We start from the raw sequence: 22,545 nt of genomic DNA, 5'->3' as shown, positions 1-22,545 counted from the left end.
CATTGTTCAGCCTGGAGAAGAGAAAGCCTCAAGTGGGACCTTATGGCAGCCTTACAGTGCCTAAAGGGGCTGTGCAAGAAAGCCAGAAAGGGCCTTCTTACAAGGATGTGCAGTGGTAGGACATGGGAGAATGGCTTCAAACTGTAGGAGGGTAAGTTTGTATTATATATTATCTTCTGTTATATATAGGAAGAAATTGTTTCCTGTGAAGGGTATGAGGCACTGGAACATGTTGTGCAGAGAAGTTGTGAGCACCGCATCTGAGGAAGTGTTCAAGGCCAGGCTGGAGGGAGCTTTGAGCAGCCTGGTCTAGTGGAAGGTGTCTTTGTCCATGGTAGGGGGTTGGAACCCTGTTGTCGTAGGGCTCCCTTCTAACACAGACCATTCTATGATTCCATTCATGGTGATTGTGGTTTAATGAGATAGGTTTTATGTGTTTTTCTAAAAATAATAGCAGATAGTATGACCTGTTGATACTATTAGGTGGCATTCTGAAGAAAGAAACATGATGTTTTTCTAAAGGGTTCAGAATCAAATTTTATTTTAAGCTCTTTTTTTTTCTTTGAAAATCCTAAGATTAAGGTTTTGCTATTTACAGATAAATCTTATTTTTAGACTAGTAAAGCTGAAAAATGCAGTGTTTGGTTACAAAACAAGCATTAAATTTGCAGCTTGTATTTGTTGAAGTGACGTGAGCTTTATGCAGCAAGAGATCTCTGCTTTCATGCCTCATTTGTAGAGAGGAGTTTATTGCAGGCTTACAAATCACTACCAGTAGGCAAGTATAAAAGTACTTGAATTTTTCAGCAAATGAAAGCATCAGGTAAAACACAGATGTGAAAAGCTCCCAGCTAGCTTTTTGAAGAGGATAGGGCTTTTTTTAACACACCGTTTGTTGCACCTATCATATTTATAATCTTACGATTTCTGTGGAATAAATACATGTGTACCAGTAGTCATTAATCTAATGCAGAAATTTCAGAGTATTTTGTACACTGCTCTGGCAATCTTGAGTCTGTCATGCCTTTCCCTCCAATGATAGAAGCTGCAAATGGATATTTTTGATTGACCTTTTGTCATGATCTAAAAAATTGATAATAGAGGACCAAAGTAACTTATACCAAGTGAAGAAGATAAATCTCAGTTGCTGAGAGTGTTGCTCTTTGTGAAGGAATCCATGTATCAGTGGACTGTTTTGCATACACAGGTTGAACTTGCATGATTTACTTGGTTGTCTCCACAGTTTTACTTGAAGCAAAGTATTAGGCCCAACATCATGGAATTTCTGTGTATTGTATTAGTTTTAATACAGTTTGGAGGACCCTATGAGCTCGTCAGTGTAAGGTCAAAGGTTCTTCAAAAATGTAACTTCATTTGAAAGGTAGAAAGAAGGACATGTTAAAAGTGCTTTGTAATTTATGATTGGTAATGAGAATTTTGTGTAGCTCTCTGGTGCCCCAGACAGAGCCATCACAGATAAAATTTACCTAAAAGTCACGTTTTGACAAGATGAGCTGGTAATAAAGGTATTAAAAGAAATGGGAAAAGAAAGCTGGCTAGTTCTTTGGGGTTTTGTTATTTTTTTAATTTGTATGGCAATATCCCCTGCATAATTTTGTGCTACACTCAAGAAATTATGTAAGCAGCATGAAAAAATATGTTTATAAAAAAAGGATTTTTAAAATGTGTGCAATATGCTGTTAATATGCTCAAGTTAATTGTGTTGCAATAATTTTATAATGTACTGGTTTCCATGAATCATATTTTATGAAAGGAGTAAAGAGCAGCTTTTGAAATGTAAAATCAGGTAAAAGAAATTGAGTGGTGTTTGTACACTATGACTGGAATTAGCATGCGCTACTTCAATACACTTTATCAGAAAGCATCATTCTAATCTTGTGTATTTTTGGTACAAGTGATAACAGACATCTTGTTATATCCTTCTCCCCTGATTTTTTTTTTTTTTTTTTTTTTTTTTTTGTTTAATGGCATAATTGAATAACTTGCTTATATTGCCACTCCTGTACAATCAGTTAATCAGAAACGACGCAAACTCTATTTAGCCCGGAAAGCAAACATCTGTAGGTCAGAGGCAGTTTAATATCTGCAGATAGATAAAAACTGTTAAGTAGAGAAAGAGTTCCTCCACTTGTAGTTTTTATTTTGATAAGCCTAAACATTTAAAGTGTCTGCATCTGTCCCCTCAGTAAAGCTTCTGTTCTAAGCACTTTCTCGTGGGTCATGTTTCTTTGTAAGCTGTCAGCTGATTTCAGATACTGCATCTGATTACTTTGGAAATAATTATACAAAATAACAGACTCAAGTAAATAAATTGTAGAAGGAATAGCTGTTTACATTGTATAAAAATAATTTATTTTTAAAAGAAATTATTAATGTAGAAGTAGTAAATAAAGATAGCTGTATTTTCTACAATATTTTGGTGCCGAAAGGTCTGACATTGATTTTAGCTTCTTCTGAAATAAAATAGTGAATCACGGTTTTGTAGATCTTTTCTGGGAAGGAAACTGAAGATAATACAGGGTAATAAATCATATGAAGGAAACTGTTATATTTTCCTGTGCTCTTCACCCTTTTGTAGGTACCATGAGACTGAGTCATTGTCGGCAGAACAGGCATTGCTGCTCAATTGATCTTTGAATTTTACATGTTCTATCATAGATATTTTTGAGAATATGAGCCTGTAATGTACTGTAGTTTGAGGGCTTCAAAAGCAGGGATTGGAATACTGGCATTCACAGTTTAAGAGTAATGTGTCTAATAGCAAAGTACTCACTTTGTATAGTGAAGCTCCATATAGTCAGCCAGATACCCCAAGTACAGAGTAAAACATGAAAGTAAAAAATTTCAGTGTCACCTGCTTTTAGAATGTGAGGGAGGGAATAGGGGAAGGTACTAATTTACAGCTGTCTGTGGTTTAATAGGTCTTGGTAATTGTTTTGACCATCATCTTGACAAAAGCAGCTATGTTGCCTGCTACCAAATAATGGTTCATTGGAGGCTTGGGATGGGCTGAGATGATGAACTGTGATTTTTTCCTTAGTCCTTCAATTAAAAATTAGGTGAAAGATTTTTACTATTGGACAAAGATGATCTTGGATACTATTCATATACTTTCAATGTTAAATGCTGCTTCAGGTGACATTTAAGTGCATAGCATAAGTAAGGCCTTGAAACAGACATTTTCTGTTCCTTTCTGGGTGTTTTTAGCTTGGTTTCTATGGCAATGAAGCCTATGAAGGGTGTCAGGCCTCTTCTTCCCTTGTCTCCAAAAATAACTTCTAAATTTACCGCCAGTAGAAGCCAAAATTAAACGTGAAGGGGGAGGCTCAAAGATAGTCGGATTCCTACTGGTTTCAAGCAAGCTGGTGACTCCAGAGAGGAGAGTCAGTGAAGCTCTGTGAAGACAAGGCAGAGTTGCTACAAGACAAAATGATATAACCACTGCTGTCTACCCTGCTGGTGCAGGCAAAATTTCCACTTTACTGGGGCGAAGTTCTGCTGCAGCTGGGGGCTTTTGTTTTGGTGTTTTTTAACCCAGCAAAGTAGTGCTCTGAAAGGAGCTGAAGTTACTGCCTTGAGGAGAGAGTAGGATAAAGGACACATGAACAAGAACTAACAAAAGCTAGTTTGTGTTCATGGAACTACTTGTGTTTATTATTCTAGCTGTAAACACTCAAGCTACTTAATCCAATTATTGTGGGTGTTGTTTTTGTTTTTGTTTTTTTTTTAAATAAAAAGGGTGAAGATTTTTCTTTAAGTTGCTGCATTAGGATAACCTTGGTGCTTTTCAGAATTTCTGACAGTCCTCTATAATAGAAGAGAGGATAAATAGAAATACTTGGTTCCTAAATATAAACATTACAAAATAAAGGCACTTTGAGTGGCACTGAAGGGTTTAACAGGTCTCTTTTGTAAGGAACCCTTAGGATGGAATTTTTCCATTTCCAAATTGCAGTTGCTGTAACCATTGAATGACTCATTAACTTTGTCTTTGAAGGCAAGAAGTCTCATGTACATGTTCTTGTCTGATCTTCATGTTAACTCTATCATCTACTAAATTACTCTGCTGTTAGTATATTAGAGATAATTTGGAGTAAAACAAGTTTCAAGAAAGCATGTAGAAAACGTAAAATTAAATTTCTGGGGAATGGCTGAATTTTTCAGAGTAATATACTCTGACCAATGATGTATTTGTGGATCTCTCTATCTTCAGAATAGTGACAGCATTTACTGTGGTGTGGTAGGGGAAAATTGTAGTGATGGACGAGGGCGGGAGAGGAAGAATAAAAGTAACAGAGGTCCATTTAAGTTTGCTTTATTTTTTTCTCCTGCTCAAAGACCAGATTGTTTTGGTGGGGTACTCAGAACTATACACACATCCCCAGTGAGGGTCAGTGTACCAGCCATTAGTTTAAGAACTATGCCAGTAGTGTTTTTGTTCTTTACACCTTACTTAATCAAATTATTTTTAAGAATGGGCTTATTTTTTTCTGTATCCATTACAGTACTAGATTTTTCTTGTGAATTATTGTATTTAATTTAGAACCATAACATTTTTAGTTCTCAGCTTGCTTTACTGATCTGATTGACCTTTTTAGAGTTGAGTGGTTTGTATTCTCACTTGCTTTCTGTATCCCAGAATATATTAGATTATTTTGAAGTGCTTTTGTTTTCTTTGGCTTTAACTACTCGAAATGGCTAAAAATATTTCTCATATTACTGCTACTTCTGGATCACTGATTAGGCATTAACTGACCTGATTGCTCAGGGCCCAGAAACCCTCAAAAATACCTATCATTTATATTGAAGGTGACCTCTGAGCATCAGGAAGCATTTTTTTATTTTTTTCTTTTCTTTATTTTTAGTAATGTGAAGGTGACTGAGCACTGAAACAGGTTTTCCGCATAGCCTGTGTAGTCTCTATCCTTGACGGTATTCAAAAGGTGTTTGGATGTGTCATACATCCAGTTTCATACATGGCACTTCTCCTTGAGCAGGACTTGAGAGGTTGAAGTAGGTGGGCTCAGAGGTCCCTTTCAATCTCAACCATTCTGTGGATTTTGATACAATCTGCATATTAAAACAGTTTTGGTGTGACTGCTTAATAAGAAATACAGCGTTCTTCTCAGAAGGCACTTTTCCCAGTAATCTGATTGTACTTTACCTCATTGGAAATAATTTTAGTTATATTATTATTTGTTACTGAAATATTATTTTGGTGTAGAGTGTTTGTAAAAAGTACCAATTTGAGGTTATATAATTCTTCTTTTAGATATGTTTAACTTAATCTTGTTTTTTGGTCTGGATTTTACATGTGCTTCAGTTCTTGCCTTCTAGGAATCTTATCTTATAATTCAAAACTGCTGGGAACTGGCACTTTTTAAATTCTAGTACTCTTTCTTTTTTAAAGCTTGGTACATTCTAAGAACTATCAAGTTAGCTAAAATAATCAAAAATGTCTTTTCTAAAAAAAGATGCTGTATCTGAATTCCACAGTTTTAATCAATATTCTTCCTTATCCAAATTCTTATTTCTGTATATGCTTTACTGTACATGTGTTTTAAAAACTGCATCTTAATCAAGAAAGAAAAAAGAAACCAGCAACTTGAAGTTTTGTAGGGAAAGGATTATTTCCATAGTGTAAAGAAAAGCAGAATATTTTGAGAAGTCTTAGAATTTGCATGGGGAAGTTCTTTGACAAGATGCAAGAGAACGAAAGGCCCAGTTACAGAAGTATAAATGTTTTAATTGTTTTTCTTCTAGATAAATACAATAAACAATATTTCTCATCTGATGGATTTTAAAATAGGTTAATACATTTTATGACTGTACATAGGAACAAAAATATAATGGTACTAAAATATTCATATAATAGTATTTTTCCGTGTGGTAAACATGGAAAACTCTGGATTTTTAAGACTCCCTGAAAATCACTGAGAAGAAAACCAGTCATAGGAATTAAAAAAGGCATGGCAGTTAAGGTAATACTTAGCTGATTGCTTGAAAGACTTTAGCTGGTCTACTTGAAGTGGTCATGTGCTGTTTTGTAAATAATTTGTTTTGTTGATGAGAGTAATCCTCTCTCTCTTTGAACATGTCTCTGCAAGCATTAGGTTGTCATGGGAAGTATTCCCTGAATGCCTCTGAAATGTGTGTGTTTTTCTCCTAAGCTCCACAATGAGGATGACCCCCCAGAGTCTTCAGCAGCTGAGCAGCCCTCGACGTCTGCAGAGACTCCGCAGCCTCCGCAGACAGCAGCCTTACCTGAGGCAGATACTTCCCCTCCTCCTTACTGTAGCATAGCTGTGGAAGCAGCTGCAACCTCAGGTATTTTTTCTCAAATAGCAGCTTGTCAGGGATGAGCCTGTGTGAATCAGCCCTTGGTTCAAACTGGTCTGATGCTTCCATGTTTTTTTTTCTCCACACACACAATTTCAGTAAAAAACTGTCCTTTGATATGCCGCCCTTTGGTTTGTTCAAAAGAAACAGTCTTGTAAATTACTCTGATTATTCCAAATTACTACACGAAATGGATGTTCATTAATTAGTTTAATAGGTTGTCTGCTTTTAGTTGATTTCCATTTTTAATCTACATCTTTGAGTAGTGCTCCATTATTAGACCTCATTAGCAATTTTCATTGCCTCTTTATAAAAAAACTCTTCAGACTTCTTTAGTGTGTGACATGGTTTGGTGAAAATATTGCCATGAAAAGGTTAATTTTGCTTTAAAGATTCTTGATAAAACTTTTCATGAAAAATGAGTAATGGGGTCTCTTTATTCATTTATTCACTGCTCCCTTTCTTAGGAGATTTTGACTTTTCTTGTGGATATGGGAGTTTCTGTTTAAGTAAAGTTGCATGCATTTGTCTCCCATATGCCAAATAAATATTTTAGGAGTAACTGCCAAGCTAATTTTTTTAATGTTTGTTGAAAGAACAGTTTCCTGTCCCTGTTCTTTGAGACAGTGTTTGCAAGTGTAATACATAGCTGTGTGGAATTATCCCTATATATAACATCCTTGTGTTGGTGTGCTGACAAATCTGTTGACCATGTGACCTGTGCTGACAAATCTTTACCACGTAAACAGCCTTTTAACAAGCTACTGCTTGCTGTAGGAGGAAGCTCAAGGCATATTTTAAGTACCTTTAGTTAATATTGTTTATCAATATATTCTGTATGGTGATGTCTTACTGTTGTAACAGAAGAATGAAGTCTGTGATCCATTTTGACGGAAGGAACAATTTTTAAAACAATTTTTTAAAACAATTTTTTTGAAATTGAAGTCTTGGAAAAACTGATTTTTAGAGAGCAGCTGGAATTGGCAACAAGGCCACCCTAATAACAATACAGCATGACTACTACCAGACTGAAGTAACAGACTGATACTGATATTTAAAAGCTTTTTTTCTTTGAAAGATTACTGTGCATATATCTTTTGTATGACTGGATAAAAAGCATTTGGTGGGAATGCCTAACCAAATATGATTCTTTTCTTCATAAATTTATTGACTCCTTGCCAGCATCTATGTTAAGGTTTCTGCCTTGGGTAGCAGCTCAAAGTACCATCAAGCTGTTAAAAGGTTTTCTGTCAAAAATATTTTTAAGAACTTAAAATCCAAATATCCTCTGTAAAAAAAAAATATACTTTAAAGGTAAATAATTATGTGCATGTGAAAGCTAATATTCCTGACATCTTTCTGGTTTAAAAATAAATAACTTCTTTATTTTGAACAGACTCACACAATGAGTTTTATCCTGTACCACCTCCATACAGTGTAGCTACCTCTCTTCCTACATACGATGAAGCAGAGAAGGCCAAAGCTGCAGCCATGGCAGCTGCTGCAGCTGAAGTTGCCCAGCGAGTAAGTGATACAGTTCTGCTGTATTTCAGTTTTGTGAAATGTGTTAGGTTAATTATTTACAACAACTGGGCCCATATTATGATCCATTACTATAATAAAGGTGCGCTGATGATTTAAATATTTTGGATATTTAGGTTTATATAGATAGTGTAAGTTAGTTGTGAATACTATAAAAAGCATGTCATATTCAGTCTTTTGAAAGACGTAGCTGCCAAAACACCTTTAAAAGCCAATTTTTGCCCTGCTTTAATAGTTTAACCAGTATTTTGTCAATTTTTAATTACATATCCCTTATTAATGTTATTTTGTAGAGTTATCACTAAAGTGTACTATTTTGGATGGTAAAACAAAAAAAATTTCTAAAGACCTTTAGAAAGGAAGGGAGAATTTCAGCAGTCTGGAAGGGTCATCACCCCAAATCATGTAGACAGTTTTTAAAAGGAAAAGTTCCCATTTGAGCTATGGAAACTTAAATACGCATTTCAAAGAAGTGTTGAACTGAAAATGAAGTTCAAAGAATTTAAGTTACTACTTAAAAAAGCCCCTATATGAGTTGTGGTAAACAATGAATATATTCAGTGTGTCTAATTTTGTAAGAATTAACCTTATGAAGTATACAGTCTTCAAAAGAGATGATTGGTATCGGCAGTTAGTGGTAAATGTTAGTTTTGTAAGCAAGTTTCTTCTTTTCTCTGAAGGTTTGGAATGTGGAAATTCTCCTGCTTGGTAGTATTGACCATAATATACTCTGCCCAAAAAAGGCTTCCAGTGCTTTCACTAAAAATCTCGTCCTTGAGATCAAATGTGTTTACATTTGATATAGATTTAAAATCTTGCTGGCTGCAGTGTGCTTGTGACTGGAAAAAAACCCTTTACTCACCCAGCAGGAAGCAGGTCCTTCCTTGACTGCTGCAGCGTGCTCACAACGCACAAATACATAGCTAATGTTAAAATGGGTTTGTGTCACATCACCAGTGATGGTGTCACACAAATCTGTTTGACTGAATTCGGTAGGAAACCATGGAGATTTGACTTGCCAAATTTCAGCAGTGAGGGGATTATCTTCATCGTCACATTTTATCTGCTCTAACAGGAGCATGGATTCTTTGTAGTCTGTCCTAACTGCTTGTCACATGAGTAAAACTTTCGCTGAAATACTGGTCTGAGGGAAACCCTTATTCTGAAATTACAAATTTGGAGCATTAACAACCTGAACCCTAACTTGTGGAGTGCCTGTGACACTGCAGACAGGATATGCAGCTCTTGCAAGATTCTTTTTCTTACATCTAGAACCCTATGAAATGCAAATTTCAGCAATTTCAAGCAGTCTCCTTTGACAGCTCAGACTGAGGTTTGGCCAATTTCCAGAACAAAGCTAAGTGAAACAAACAAACAAAACTCCAAAACATAACAAGTATTTTTTTTGTCTTGTCATATTAAACCTTTATTTACTCCTTCTTACAAGTTCAGGTCACTGTGACAGAAACCTGTTTTTGCCTTCCTTCAACAGTCTACTTGGTTCTGGTCACACCACAAATTTTTGAAAAATGAGTTTGCTCAGTTGATACATACAGTGTTTAAATTTTTTAAATGCATGGAGAGATGGTCTTGTATGAAAATACTTAGGCTGGCTATAGTTCTGAAGGGGGTGGCACTTCAGATGTTCTGTTCTCAGAGAACATTTGCAAATGTTCTGTATCAGAGTAGAATTACAGACCTAAAAGTAGATACACCTTATGGCTGCTCTTGACTGCTTTTGGTGAAAACATTGGACCTGAGAAAGAGCAATTTCTGGTGTGTCCTGAAGAGTTTTATTATGCTTAGCCTTCAGTTAGAAGGGAAGGGGAAGGCCACTGGATTCAGCTCTCTTCAGTGGTGGGTGGAGGAAAGAAGGACAATGGCTGAGCCTCTGAACCTTACCTATTATGGGAAGAGAAGTCTGGTTTTGATTGAGCAAGGAGGTAACTGGCTCTAGCTGCGATCAGAGAGGATGGGTCTAAGTCAAAATAAGAAAAGGCAAAGATGAATGGGCAATTGTATGGGCAGAGTAGAAAGACGTAAATGAGAAACAGAAGGGAAAAGGATTAACTGAGATTGGTGGAAAAGGGAACTCAAATGGGAACAAACTGTAGTAGTGGGAAAGGAACTGAAGCTGGTGTGTGAGAAAAGAAGACCAGGGAGGGAAAAGGAATCTGGAGGTAAGAGGCAAGAGAGTTGGATACAGTGATTGAGAGAAACTTTTTCACAGTCTGCTTTGCTAGAACATACAGGAGAGCTTGAAATTCAAGAACTACGTGCTGACACCACAAGAATTTCACTTACGAAAAATCATTTAGGAGCATGCTATCATTCCCCCAAAGCAGAGATTGACTGAAAGAGTCTAGACTTATGGCAGTACTAAGTTAGTATCAGAAGCGTATCTGAAAGTCACATTCTTGCTGAATGCTGAAGAGCTCAAGTTTGACAGTAATTCTGGTCAGTTTGCTTCTGTTTTTTCTTTTTATTTTTCTTTTTTTTTTTTTTTTAAGCAAATGCGCACACACACACAAGCTGTGTTAGAGAAAAAGCATTAAGGTTGCAAAGTTGGGCTTTGGGGCAAAAGTAAGAAATGCTGAAGCTGAGTTTCAGTTTTGTAGATGATATTAAAATTATGTGCCAGTGCAGTTGTAATTACTGCTGTGTTAATTATCTTACCACGTGATGCTGCCACAAAATCCCTACCTTATTTTATACCTCTGGTCTTACACTGAGATAGACTAAGACTGTGTAATAATACTGTCTTAATGTGGCAGAGGGCTGCAATAAGAAAGAAGGCTTTTGTTGCATTTTGAGTGGTAGTTTGACATCTTTAGGGGGAGGGTTTAGCTCTGAATACACATGGAAGAACAGATAAGTAACTTAATTATGTAACAGTAGTGCAAAGTTCAATTGTTTTTCACATTTACAAGTGACAGCTGCAGACATTATCAGACCTGAATGTTACACACTTTGCAAAATATAGACAAATGATGTAGACATTGAGATTTTCCGCTTTTTATTTTCAGCCTTATGGAGTCAGTGCTCTTACAAATGTGAACTCTGCTGTGTTCTAAGCTTCTGGTTTCTTCCTTGTAAACAAGGATATATTGCCTCTACTGCAATGATGTGAACAGTTGGAAGAAGTTAAATGTCCTTATGTTGCCTTGAGTGATGTGTGAAGCTGATCATTTTCATGGTGTACTCCAAAGTGTGCAGTGAAGGTTCAAATCTACTCATTAAGCAAAAGAGAGGAAAATGACATGTAAAGGCAGCACACTTAATATGCAGCTTTTGTTTTTTTCCCCCAAATCATGTATGCCACTAAAAAAGATCCTTAATGTGATCATGTTAAGTACTTCATCATAGGCCCTGTGTTAACAGATAATATGAAGAATCTAAACTTAACATTTACTGAAGCTTTCAGTAATTTTCTTTGTGTAGCTTGTCTTGCAGGAATAGATTGTATATAAACATGTATTCCTTTCAAGTGCTCCCAGATATCTCATTTATCAAAGAAATTGTACTAGCCCTGTGTCATCAATAGTGATAGCATTAGTTATCCTGGCTTTTTCTTTTCAAATTCTCAAGGTCAGTTTTGAAAGGGCAATTTAAATGGACAAAAATACTGCTGACAGTTTAATGACTTTATTTGTATGTTGCAATGAATGGCTTTTACTTAATGCTTTTCAGTTGCATTTGTCTTATGTTTTTCTGTTTTTACATGCTTAGCACGCCCAGTTTAGGGAATCTAGGAGTCTGTTTGATGAAATATTCCTCAGTCGTCCAGAGGTATGGTATAGTTCTCTCTAGTTTAGACTTTACTATGAATTTTCCTGCTGGCAAACAAAATGCTTCTAGGGTTAATTGTGCCTTTTACCCCCACTATTAATTTCTCCTTATTGGTTTGTATGCTGAAGGTATAATTTATGGAGTTTATTAAGTAATTTAACCCTTTCTCAGAAGTTTTTCTCTGTAATCACTGCATTGGGAAGAGTTATATCAGTTTAGGAGTTCTTTACTTGATTAAGTTGGTTGTCTTCCTATATGCTATATTTCAGTTTGAAAAAAAAGCTAAAAAACATTGAGGAGAAAAAACAGTCCTCTTGCAGAATACTACAGAGAGCACTATAGTTTATGGGGATTTAATAGATTCAACTTCAATAGATGTTGTGTACCATTTGATGTTCTTTTTTTTAAGCGAAATTACTCTGTGTGACATGCCATTTATGTTGATAATATAATTTTTTCTTCAGATGTTTCTCTGGTCATAGGAGCAGTGAGTTTTCTGTTCCTACAGATGTCAGTTTATTTAGAAAGCAAGAAATGCTGTCTGTCTTCCTTAACTTGGCTAAATTTGTCAAAAATCAATTGCATACTGAAACAGTGTTGCATATCTTACAGATTTGTGTGTGTTGTGTTACATTCTTCTCATTTATAAGAAAACTATACCATATTGATAAAAATGTCATTATCTAACAGAAGTATTTTGTGAATTTATGTTTAAGCATCAGTGTAGAGGACAGTTGTTCTTCATTGCCCATTTTCATTCCTCAGTGCATGGTGGCAAACAATTATATTTTGAAGAAAGACTAGGGCAATTGACACCAACCAGATTAAATGAGAGCACTGAAAGACAGGCAATATTAGTGGGACTTGAACAGTGGTCAATTAGAGTTTTTTGTCTGCAGGACTGCTCATAAAACCTCATAATCCTAAATGATGTGGACATAGGCTGATTTAATTTCTTAGTATTCTAAGTATTTAATTTCTTAAACACTCATAATTTTTGTATGCTGTTTTTTGGAGACAGTAAAGAGAAATCAGTTTCATCTTCCTTTTTGACATGGAGTGTGGTAAAATAATACTTGTTCATACTTAATTCAATTAAATTTTCATTTTTCTGAGGCAACTTTTACATGGAGTGTAATTCACTCATTGTTTCACACTGTAAATGCCAGTGTGAAGTACAGTTGCTAGCAGACAGCTTTTAAAAAATCCAAATTGCAGCTCTTTTTAAAATGCCTTTTCAGCCCTTCCTTCCCTCCCCTTCCTCTCCTTTCCCATTCCTCTCCTCTCCCTCAGTCTTGTAGCTGCAGCAAAGCTGAGCTAAAAGGATGCTTTCTTAGTCACTTAAATGACCATTTAGGAACACCTGAAATTATGTGGAGTTTAATTATAGCCCCCCCTTAGTATTGTTGTTTAACTGGCATTTTGTGCTCCTATTGGAATTGTCTGTGTGGATGGCAGTGTTTTTTAAGTAAGTTATCTGATATCATGTCTTGGTTAATTAATCTAAAGTACAGTGCACAGCTGGAATTTCATGGCTGTATTACTTAAGGGTGAAGCTGACTGCTCTGAGTTGGTAGAGCAGTCGTTTGAGCACATTTTTAACCTAATTGCCATACCCTGGTAAATTATTTTGCCCTGTTGACAAAGTGGAACATGTGACAGAGCTTTAGATCTCTGTGCTTGTTTAATGCCCTTTTAGTCATTATTTCTGTACTAAATACTTGTGGGTGAAACAGCCAAGTAAATTTCACTTGATCTCTCTTGGTTTCATGTTTTTATAGGTATATTTTTATGTCAGTTCCAATACATTATGGTAGTAGCAGGAAGAATTAGAAGAATGTTACCTGTGCTTCTATTTAGACCATTTTACTGCTGCTACTGACAGCATTATTTAACTTGTGTCATCCTGCATTGTTTTGATGTTACTCATTTAAGTATAAAAATGGTGTTTAATTGGTCTTAGTTTTCATCAGGCTCTTTAGGAAGTGTTGTCATTGTGAAAACTTTTGTGTTTGCCAGTCTACAGCTGGAGCAATGTTTCACCTGTGCATAGAACTTCATATATAATATCTGCTAAGTTCTGTTGAAAATATGCTGAGAAACAAAGCAACTCTCACTTTCACTATTTTAAGGTCCAGCATTTTGACACAATGGGATAAATATTTGGATCATTTTGACTTATGTCTCTGCTTTTGTTTGACTTCAAGTGCTGTGCTTTTTGAGTTTAGAGGCCCTTTAGATACTTTTAATGTGCTCGCGCCCTCTAGTGACCCTGGAGGTGTTCTTTGCTTATGTTTTGCTGTGGGTTATAAAATTGCTTAGTGCAGTGCTGTTGCATCAGCACTTGATTTTAAGATACCAACCTTATTCTATAACTTTTATTTTATATGAAGGAAATTATTAGGAGACCTTTCCAGCAGGAAAAGTATAGAGCAATACTGTGTGATGACTTTTCAAAAAATATTTAATAGTTTGGCTACATAGCAAGATAGTTACAGTAACAAAAAGAATTATGTTGTTTTCAATTGTTGAAGTACTAATCTGAAATAATTCTAGATTCATTTAAGATGAATAGACAAGTATGTACGTATCTTCTACAGAAACTTTTACAGAAAAATTTGGGCTCTGTCAATATAAACAAAAAATAAGATTTGTTTTATAGTTATAAATTATTTTTTTAAAACTTCCTTTATGTGGACATGTTACAGAAATGTCAATTTTCTTCTAGCTTTAGAAACGTGATTAATGATTTATCCTATAGATAGTTATTCTAAACTTTTCACTAAATTATCACTAACCTGTAAATCCAGGAAGAAGAGTATCCACCACGGGATGATTTCAGTGATGCAGATCAGCTTAGAGTGGGCAATGATGGCATCTTCATGTTGGCATTTTTCAGTAAGTTATCTTGTATCCCAGACCTACTGAGGTATATCTTAATTGTACCTTTTTCCTATGGACTATAAAAGATAGCTGTAATAATAATAAATTGCATTAATGTACTGTAATGAACAGATTTTTCTGCCTGTGCACAGATATAATGGACACTTCCTGTTCCAGATACAGCAAATATGTTGCCTTTTTTTTGGTGGCATCTGTCACAGATAAGGGGACAAAGCAAAATCATAGTAAATGCTTGAAGGTCTATTTCTGTACTGGAAATACTGTCATCTTCTAGTTGGACCACCAACTTCAGTTCAAGGTCAGATCACAGGAATATGGCAATTGATTTTTAACTAAAAAAAAAAATTAAGAGACAATGTCCTGTATAAAAGTTGCTGATGTTAGTGTAGTGAATTAAACAGCTGCCGGTTGATTTTTGGAACAAATCCAACCATACTCATTTTCAGGTTGAACTAACCACTGTCATATAAAAATGCATTGTCTTCAGGTAACCTGATTTCAGCCTTCCCTTCAACCAGCCCTTCTGCAGCTCTTTGTCACGTTCTGTATGTACACTATGCATGTCTTGTAACTTGTGTACTGCATTAAGCAAAGTTAGATTTAGCAACTAGAAGCTGTTTCTATGAGGAAGCTGTGTTAGTTTTACCAATTGCTTCTTTCTTTCTAATTTCTGAGGGTTTTTTCCCTTTCTGAAAGAAATGTGTTTGGCAACCTGGATGGAAGATTGGTGTTGTGGATATAGCTGTTCTGCTGAGAATTCATCAGGATTAAAGCTGATGGATTATCCACTGAAGTCTCCATTATGTCTTTCCACCTACATTTCCTAGTAGTTCTTTCTTCTGTAATCTTTTTTTCAATATCTTTAACTGTTGCAGATGCAGGTTGCAATTCTTTCACAGCTTTTTTTTTTGTGTATGATGCGGTGTTTTCACCTTGGGGTAAAAATATATGTGCCTGCCTTACTATAAAGCTATAAAGACATTTATAGAGTAGATATTGTAGTCTGACCTCTTTTTGTAGTTGGAGCCTAGAAAGAGTATGTTCTTGGGGGCAAAGGGAGGTGTGACTTAATTTTTCTTTTTTGCTTTATTTTCCTCTCCCTTTTCTATGTTCTATAATTTTTGTATTTAACCTATTTAAATCCTTTATTGTGTGAACTTGTTCTTCATTTTAAATTCTGGTTCAGGCCTTCATTAGCAGTGCACTTTGAGGCCAAGGAAATCATTTGCTTTAATATGTCTTAAGTCCTTTAAGTCACAGATGTCCAAAATTGCATTCCCAGAACCCTGTGTCCACCTTCAAGAATACAAGTATGTACTTGGATAAACTGGCAGCCTTCTCTTCCAATAGGTATTTAACTGAGTCTTATTGCATAGAGCAGCTCTTAGACATTGGACAAAAATACTCTGTAGAACATAATTTTTCATAATTGTTCTGAGATGATTTTATTGCAACCTTTGCTTACCTATGAAAGAAATGCATAAAATGAATACTTACACATTGTAAGGTATTTATGCAAGTGTGTGTTTAATTGCATTGTGTGGGTTATTATAAATACTGGTTACATAGGGAAATTTATAAACTTTACTTGCTGTTTGTGCTCATAGTAGGAGGAATTCATGAAAACACATTTATGGATAGTAATAGAAGTGTAACGTTAGGTTTTAGAAGTTTTTCTTAGGAAATCGGAGAATTAAATGAAAATTGAGTTAAACATAATGCAAGTATATGTTATATGTGGGTTGTGTATTCATGTTTGTCCAATAAGGAGAAAAAAAGTCTCCAGAAAGTTGATGTATGTAGATGTAGAAGAGCAGCAATTAAAATGAAGTTTACAGTAAGGAGATCTTTTGGGTTTTTTCCTAAGAGTTGGAAATGCTGCAATTAGAGGTGGCAGATCACAGAAAGCCTCAAATTCCCTCACATAGTTAAAATATAGGAGAGCTGTATCAAGAACTGTTCTCTTGTGAAATAAGAGTGAACAAATGGCTTGTTAGATGTGTTCTCCCACCTCCTCCCCGACTATCAAGTACAGCTTTGGAAGGGTTTGGGGATGGAAGAGGGGGCAGATCACTTTGTTTTTATAACAGCAAGTTAGCATTCTTTAATTTCATTTTATTCAAGTGAAATGTAGCAAAATGAACTTTTTACTGAGCTTACCTGCATATTGCAGTCACTTAGTGATATGTAGCCTCCATCTAGTGGTCGCTGCCCATGTTGCAGAAAATTGCTGTCTCCAAGCCATCTAGTGGCCAGATCTATTTGTTGGGGTGTTTTGGTTGTTTCAGGAGCCTGGTCCATGTCAGTTACTGACCTGTTTTCCTGTCTAAGCTATGAAGTGTTGCTCTGTTTAGCAGAACAAAACAGAGTAAGCCAGTGCACACTAAAAAAGTGAAGTCCTTTGGCTGAAGAAGTGGATTTTATTGCTTGATCCAGAAACTTGGTGAAAAAAATTGGAAAACAATCTACTTTATTTCTAATATATGGTAAAATTGTGTTTCAGGAAATCGGTGTTGGCCTTAGTCTGTGATTATGTTGGTGAGCTAAAAATCTGCTCTCTAATGGTCAGGACTGGTGTCTGTCACCTTCTTATTTTGAAGGAAATGTATATATATATGAGTATATTCATTTTGCTATGAATGCAAAGTGGGGAAAAAAAATTGCTATCAGACCACTTCATGTGTTTTTTTTCTGTTTTGTATTTTTAAGTCAGCTCTGCCTTATACAGTGTAGTAGAAATTTTCTAGAATGCCAGAGGAAGTTAGTAGGTGAGTTTCTCAGAGTATTTTTTTGTATGCACAACAAAAGGGAGGAATTTCGGAGCTGTATCTTTCCATTTTGAACACAGCTGTAATTGTGATAGGGCAAGTAACTGTCAAATGGTTTGGTTTTCATGCTTCATCTGCCTGTAGTGGAAGTCTTTTGAATTATGTCTGGTAAACTCATATACATACATTATGTGAAGGAGGTCCTTTTGGACATTATTAAAAGGCTTATATATTAAAAGGCTTTATATTTCCTTTATATTAAAGAAATGCTTTAGAACCAACCTTTTTTCCTGTGGACCCCAAGAGGAATTGTGGAGCTTATCGGAATTCTTTGAAACCATGTAAGGGAGTTTTGTTTCCCTACAATATAGGGAAAATAAATTCTGACTTCACAGATGGCTAATGAGAAGATAAAATGGAGAAAAGTGTCCAGTAGTACAACCAAAACTTAAATTCTCATGCAGAAATCTGACCTTTTTTTAACATCTAGGCTATTTAAGAACTGTATACAACTCACAGCGATAAAATCTTGTTTTACATGGAAGTAGAAATGTACATGGTGTCCTAGATACTATATTGAAACACAAAATAACTGTACCAAAGTTTTATAAATGAATGTTCATATAGTTTTCAAAACTGTTAAGTGCCTCAAACAGTCAATAAAGCACACACAAGCTGGGATACCTACTTTGGGGGTTTCAGGGGGCCCAAGTTGGAAGGCAGAGTTATAGCGCAAACTCAGGGTGAACAACAGTGTCCTGGTGTGTGCTTCCTGAGGAGTGGTAAGCATGATTGAATTTCCCATGGGGGGCTTCCTCTGTGTGACTTTAGGAAACCTGAGTTGTGTATGTCTATATCACAAATGTTATGCAGGTTTCCCCTAGTCATGCCAGAGAAGCTGAAGAGAAGTCACTTAATTAAAATTTTAAATATTGGGAGATAGAGGAACTGTTTTGAGTTCTTATTTCTCTCTGGTCATTATGGATGGACTGACTGACCTTCATACACAATCACCTAACTTCTTTCTTACTGTAGAAACAATTTGACTTACATAGTTTTTTCTGTATGCCTTAGATATAATACAAAGCAGTTGGAATGAGGAAGCTTTGAATTGGGTAGTAAGAAAAACATAGCAACAAGAAGTAGGAACAAAATGCTAAGGAATTTTTCTGAACATTAATCACGAAGAAAAAAAATAATTGGTTTTCTGTGGAAGCTGATAGCCAGCACTTCCAGTGATCATCATCAGTCTGTAACTGAACCTTCAGGATGGAATAAAGATGTATCCCCGTTAAAGAGTGGTGAAACAAATTGTACACAGGAATGGGAAGAACAATTCCTAATGGTACATGAAGATCTGGAGAGGATTATTTATTACTGCAGTATGCTTAGTAAGTCTAGGCCAGGTAGAAAACATTAAGCTCTTGTGTGTTTGCTAAATATTAAAATAGTAAGTAAATAAACAAACAAATTGTGGAATAAAGGCTATAACTGAGCATAAGTTGCTTTTTGTGTATGTAGTTGCCATGATAATCTCATTACAGGCTTGAGCCATGGCTAAAATTTGGAACATAAGGCTTCAGATTAGTTTTACTGGCTTCTTTTCATGATACTGAATATAAACTTAAAACAAGTGATTAATGTGTAGTTGTGGAGGTCTAAGTAAAAAAAAGATCAGCAGGTGAAGTGCTGGAGCATCTGGGGAAAAATCACAGTGTAATGCACTTGTCATTATTGTTTCATCTGGTGTATTTCAATATGTACAACTCAAAAGTCCTGTACTTTGTATTTTGGCTGTGATTATTTTACTGAAAACCTGAAGGAGAAATACAGCATGTAGCGACTACATTGGATCACCAATACTGTTTATTTAAAAAGACCTTTAGTAGAATCCTCCTCCTCCCAAAATATGAATTTCTTATGTGTTTCATTATGAGTTTTGTTGTCATGAGGAGATAATGCTAATGTTTACATTCTTTTAATGTGAATTACATTTATATAGACTTACTCTCTCTTCATCACTTCAGGAGTTAGAAAATTCAAAAATCATACTTTTATCAGTCCCACTTCTCTGAATGGTGCTAGAGTATCAAAAGTAGAAACTGAAATCGTGATGCCAGTGCAGTCAGCATGAGTTCACCTAAATATCTGAAACTTATTAAAGGAAAGTTGACAGTAGTTGAACATTGGGCTTAAGTAGGAATGTGATCACTTTTGGGATAGAAAACAATTCTTATTGCACAGTGGTTTGATTTGTACTGGAGGTCTACAGGATGCACACAGAACCTGGCTGCATGAAGAGAATAGGCAAGCAGAAATTAGAAATTCTTTTTTAGTTAGAGTCATGATGTGGTTGAAGTAGATCATTAATTTTTTTCCCCCCTCAGTTTTAGGAATGGCTTTCCTTATGTTATTGCTGTTGTGGCAGCTCCATTGTCTGTGTGGGAATGTCATGGAAGCTGATGTGGTATGAAGGATGAGGTCACCTCTTGAGCAGCTGAGCAGTGTCACTGAGCACTCACAAAATGAGTGGATGCAGAAAAATAATGGAGGATAGGATTTGTCACAGCAAGGAACTTGTACAACAACTTAGTTGTCTCTAGTAGATAGAGAAGGAGGTTGGTAATTCTAGAGAAATTAGTACATAATTCCTTTTACTGTTCAGTCCCCTCACTGGTCTATTTTCTGCCTCAGCTTGATGGGGGAGCTTGTGCTGTGGCTTCTCTGTGGCAACATAGGGATGAAAATTATGAACAACTGTCATTGCAATAATAAGTTGAGACAGGAATTAACTGCAGTAACTCCGATGCAGTGTAAGTTGTAAAGATCAGAGCTTGCATGGCTGATAGAAGATACACAAGGATGCATATGATGAAAAAGATAGGCAAATGAGGCTGATCTTGATGTAGAGAAAGGCAATTGGAAAGAACTGTAGTCTGCTCAGAAGCTGGAGATGCAATTTTGAAAGCAAGTATTTTGTTGTAACCAGTGAGACAAGGAGAATGATTTTCAAAGTAGTAGTAGGACATGGGATGTAAGAGAGAAGTCATGGGAAAGATGGGAAACATGCAGACAGTATTGTTGCCCTTCTTAAGTTTGTTAAAATGATGGAACACCAAGGCAGTGTTGGGAGAATCTCCTTAATACATTACCTGAGTTTTAGAGAAGTGGAAGTAACATGTCCCTTCTGCTGCTGAAGACAGATTTTTGATTAGGTCCTCACTGTACAAGTTTTCTAGCAAATGGTTAGCAATAAAGACTTAAATAAGGAGATTTTTCTTCTGTATATACTTCAGTTTTATTGGAATGCCTGAACTTGCATAATTTACAGCTTTTATAAGGTTTATGCATTTTCTGCTTGCATTAGCTGCTTATGTAACTTGATGTAACAGCAGACTGATTAGACAGAAGAAAACCCTTGCTATGAACAAGACTGGAACATGCTGATGCCTTTAATTTCAAGAGTTGGGCAAATACCTTGATGTTAAATATCCATCAAATACTCATGCAGTGACAGGGGTTTCAATTTTGAATATTCCCTTATAGTTGAAAGTAGGATAAAATTGTTAGTACTCCTCTTTAATTATAAAAAATAATTTTTCCCCTCCTGTATTTATGATTGGGAAATCTTATTTTTCTAATGTATTTAAAAATGAGTTGAGGTACTTTAAAAAAATATATCTATTAAAATTGTACATATTCTGAAAATTTCTCTAGTCCTCATAGACCATTAGAAACATGTGAATCCTGTGTCCTTTTTAAGAGACCTGTCATTAGGTATACCTAACCATAATCAAAGTCACTCTCTGCAGCTTGAGTACTGGGGTGAAGAGCAGTGAGTTCTTATGCTGAGACAGGATCAGAGAATGCATTGAATAAGGAGCTTTTGAAATCTGTTACTGTTAAAAGATGTTTGGTTTGTAGAGCTTGCTTAAAATAGGAAAATCAAAACAGTTTATCTAGGCTCTTCTAAATGTAAATGTGGCTTGGAAAGATAGGTAAATGTTAGGGTCACAATGTTGTTCTGTAGGGTTTTTTTTAGTGGGGGTTGGATTGGTTTAGTTTGTTTCCTCTGCAAATGCCAGTTTGGATCAACATCTGTTCAAAGATTTTATTTTTTTTTTTTAATTTTGTTTTGATTTATTTTTTGGGTTCTTTTTAGATTAGTAATTTATATAAAAGTAAGATTTCTTGTTACCATCACCTGTTACCCATGCCTCTGACCAATGCAAGGTGCTTTCTCACTTGTACTAAATGACTGTTTCAATGTGAAGTCTTCAAAACTTCTCTTGGAACTTCAGTTTGTTTAAAGTTGATGGAATCCCACTGCAGCTTTACAGACTAATTTTGCATTTGTGAGCATATCATTACATCTTCGTGTGGATTATTGGAAGAACTGTAAGAAGGTTTTAAAGTATACAAACAGTGGGGATTTTATACATAGTATTTCAAAATGCTTCAATTAAATGTTTGAGCAATTTTCTGTTCCTAGTTGTGTGTTCAAACTTGAATGGAAGAGACAGACTTATTTTTCCTCTGATGGTTTAATATCTGAATTTTATGTAGCTAAGTTTGGGATTTTAAACTTTAAGAATTTGTGGACAGGGGTTTTGTTCCCCTCTGCCCCTTTTCCATTCCTCTTTCCCTCCTCTGTAATTCTTTTATTTACTTTTGAGTTCCCTAATGTTTTCAATTTTACACTGTCATGTTCTCTCCAGAATTCCTGAGTTGCCTTCCAGCAGTTCCTCCAGCTCTTCTATTTGGTGGTTTTCTTTTTGGATGCCCTCACTGATTCCCAATCTGGGCCATTCCCCTAACTGTGAATTCACACACTCTGATGTAATGCATGCAACCTGAAGTCAATACAGATAATGATGATGCTGATTGCCAAGTACATATGCAGATATGAAACTTTAAGTTGTTGAACTAGGGGTTGTGTAAAAGTGTTAATTGAAGCAATAGTGGTAGTTATGCTTAATGTCCTTTTTGTTCATTGATTTCTTAAACTTCTGTGTAAAGCTTACAAGGCTTCTTATGTCTTGTGAATATAGATCTAAAAGAGAAGACATAAATATGGATCTAAAAGAGACCCATAAAACATTAGCTTCTCGACTTACCTTCATTTCTACACTAAGTTTTTGGAGCAAGAGTGGATACTTTTATTCTATTTGATCCAAACTGG

The 22,545-nt window shown here is 35.7% G+C and overlaps 1 protein-coding gene across 5 annotated transcripts in view; it reads left to right on the top strand.

The window, feature by feature from the left end:
* NDFIP2 (Nedd4 family interacting protein 2) overlaps positions 1 to 22,545 on the top strand; it is a 46,623-nt gene that overhangs the window by 13,631 nt on the left and 10,447 nt on the right. For 4 of the 5 annotated variants that reach the window (XM_015631035.2, XM_033514153.1, XM_015631043.2 and 1 more), the window contains exons 2-5: positions 6,192 to 6,348; positions 7,757 to 7,884; positions 11,632 to 11,691; positions 14,502 to 14,589. In XM_015631035.2, coding sequence (XP_015486521.1) covers positions 6,192 to 6,348; positions 7,757 to 7,884; positions 11,632 to 11,691; positions 14,502 to 14,589 — 433 coding nt within the window. The remainder of the gene's footprint in view (positions 1 to 6,191; positions 6,349 to 7,756; positions 7,885 to 11,631; positions 11,692 to 14,501; positions 14,590 to 22,545) is intronic. The other variant, XM_015631064.2, reaches the window with a different exon arrangement.

The sequence above is a fragment of the Parus major genome, chromosome 1 (assembly GCF_001522545.3).
Source record: "Parus major isolate Abel chromosome 1, Parus_major1.1, whole genome shotgun sequence".
Classification (NCBI taxonomy): Eukaryota; Metazoa; Chordata; class Aves; order Passeriformes; family Paridae; genus Parus; species Parus major.
This window is presented reverse-complemented; position numbering and strand designations above follow the sequence as displayed.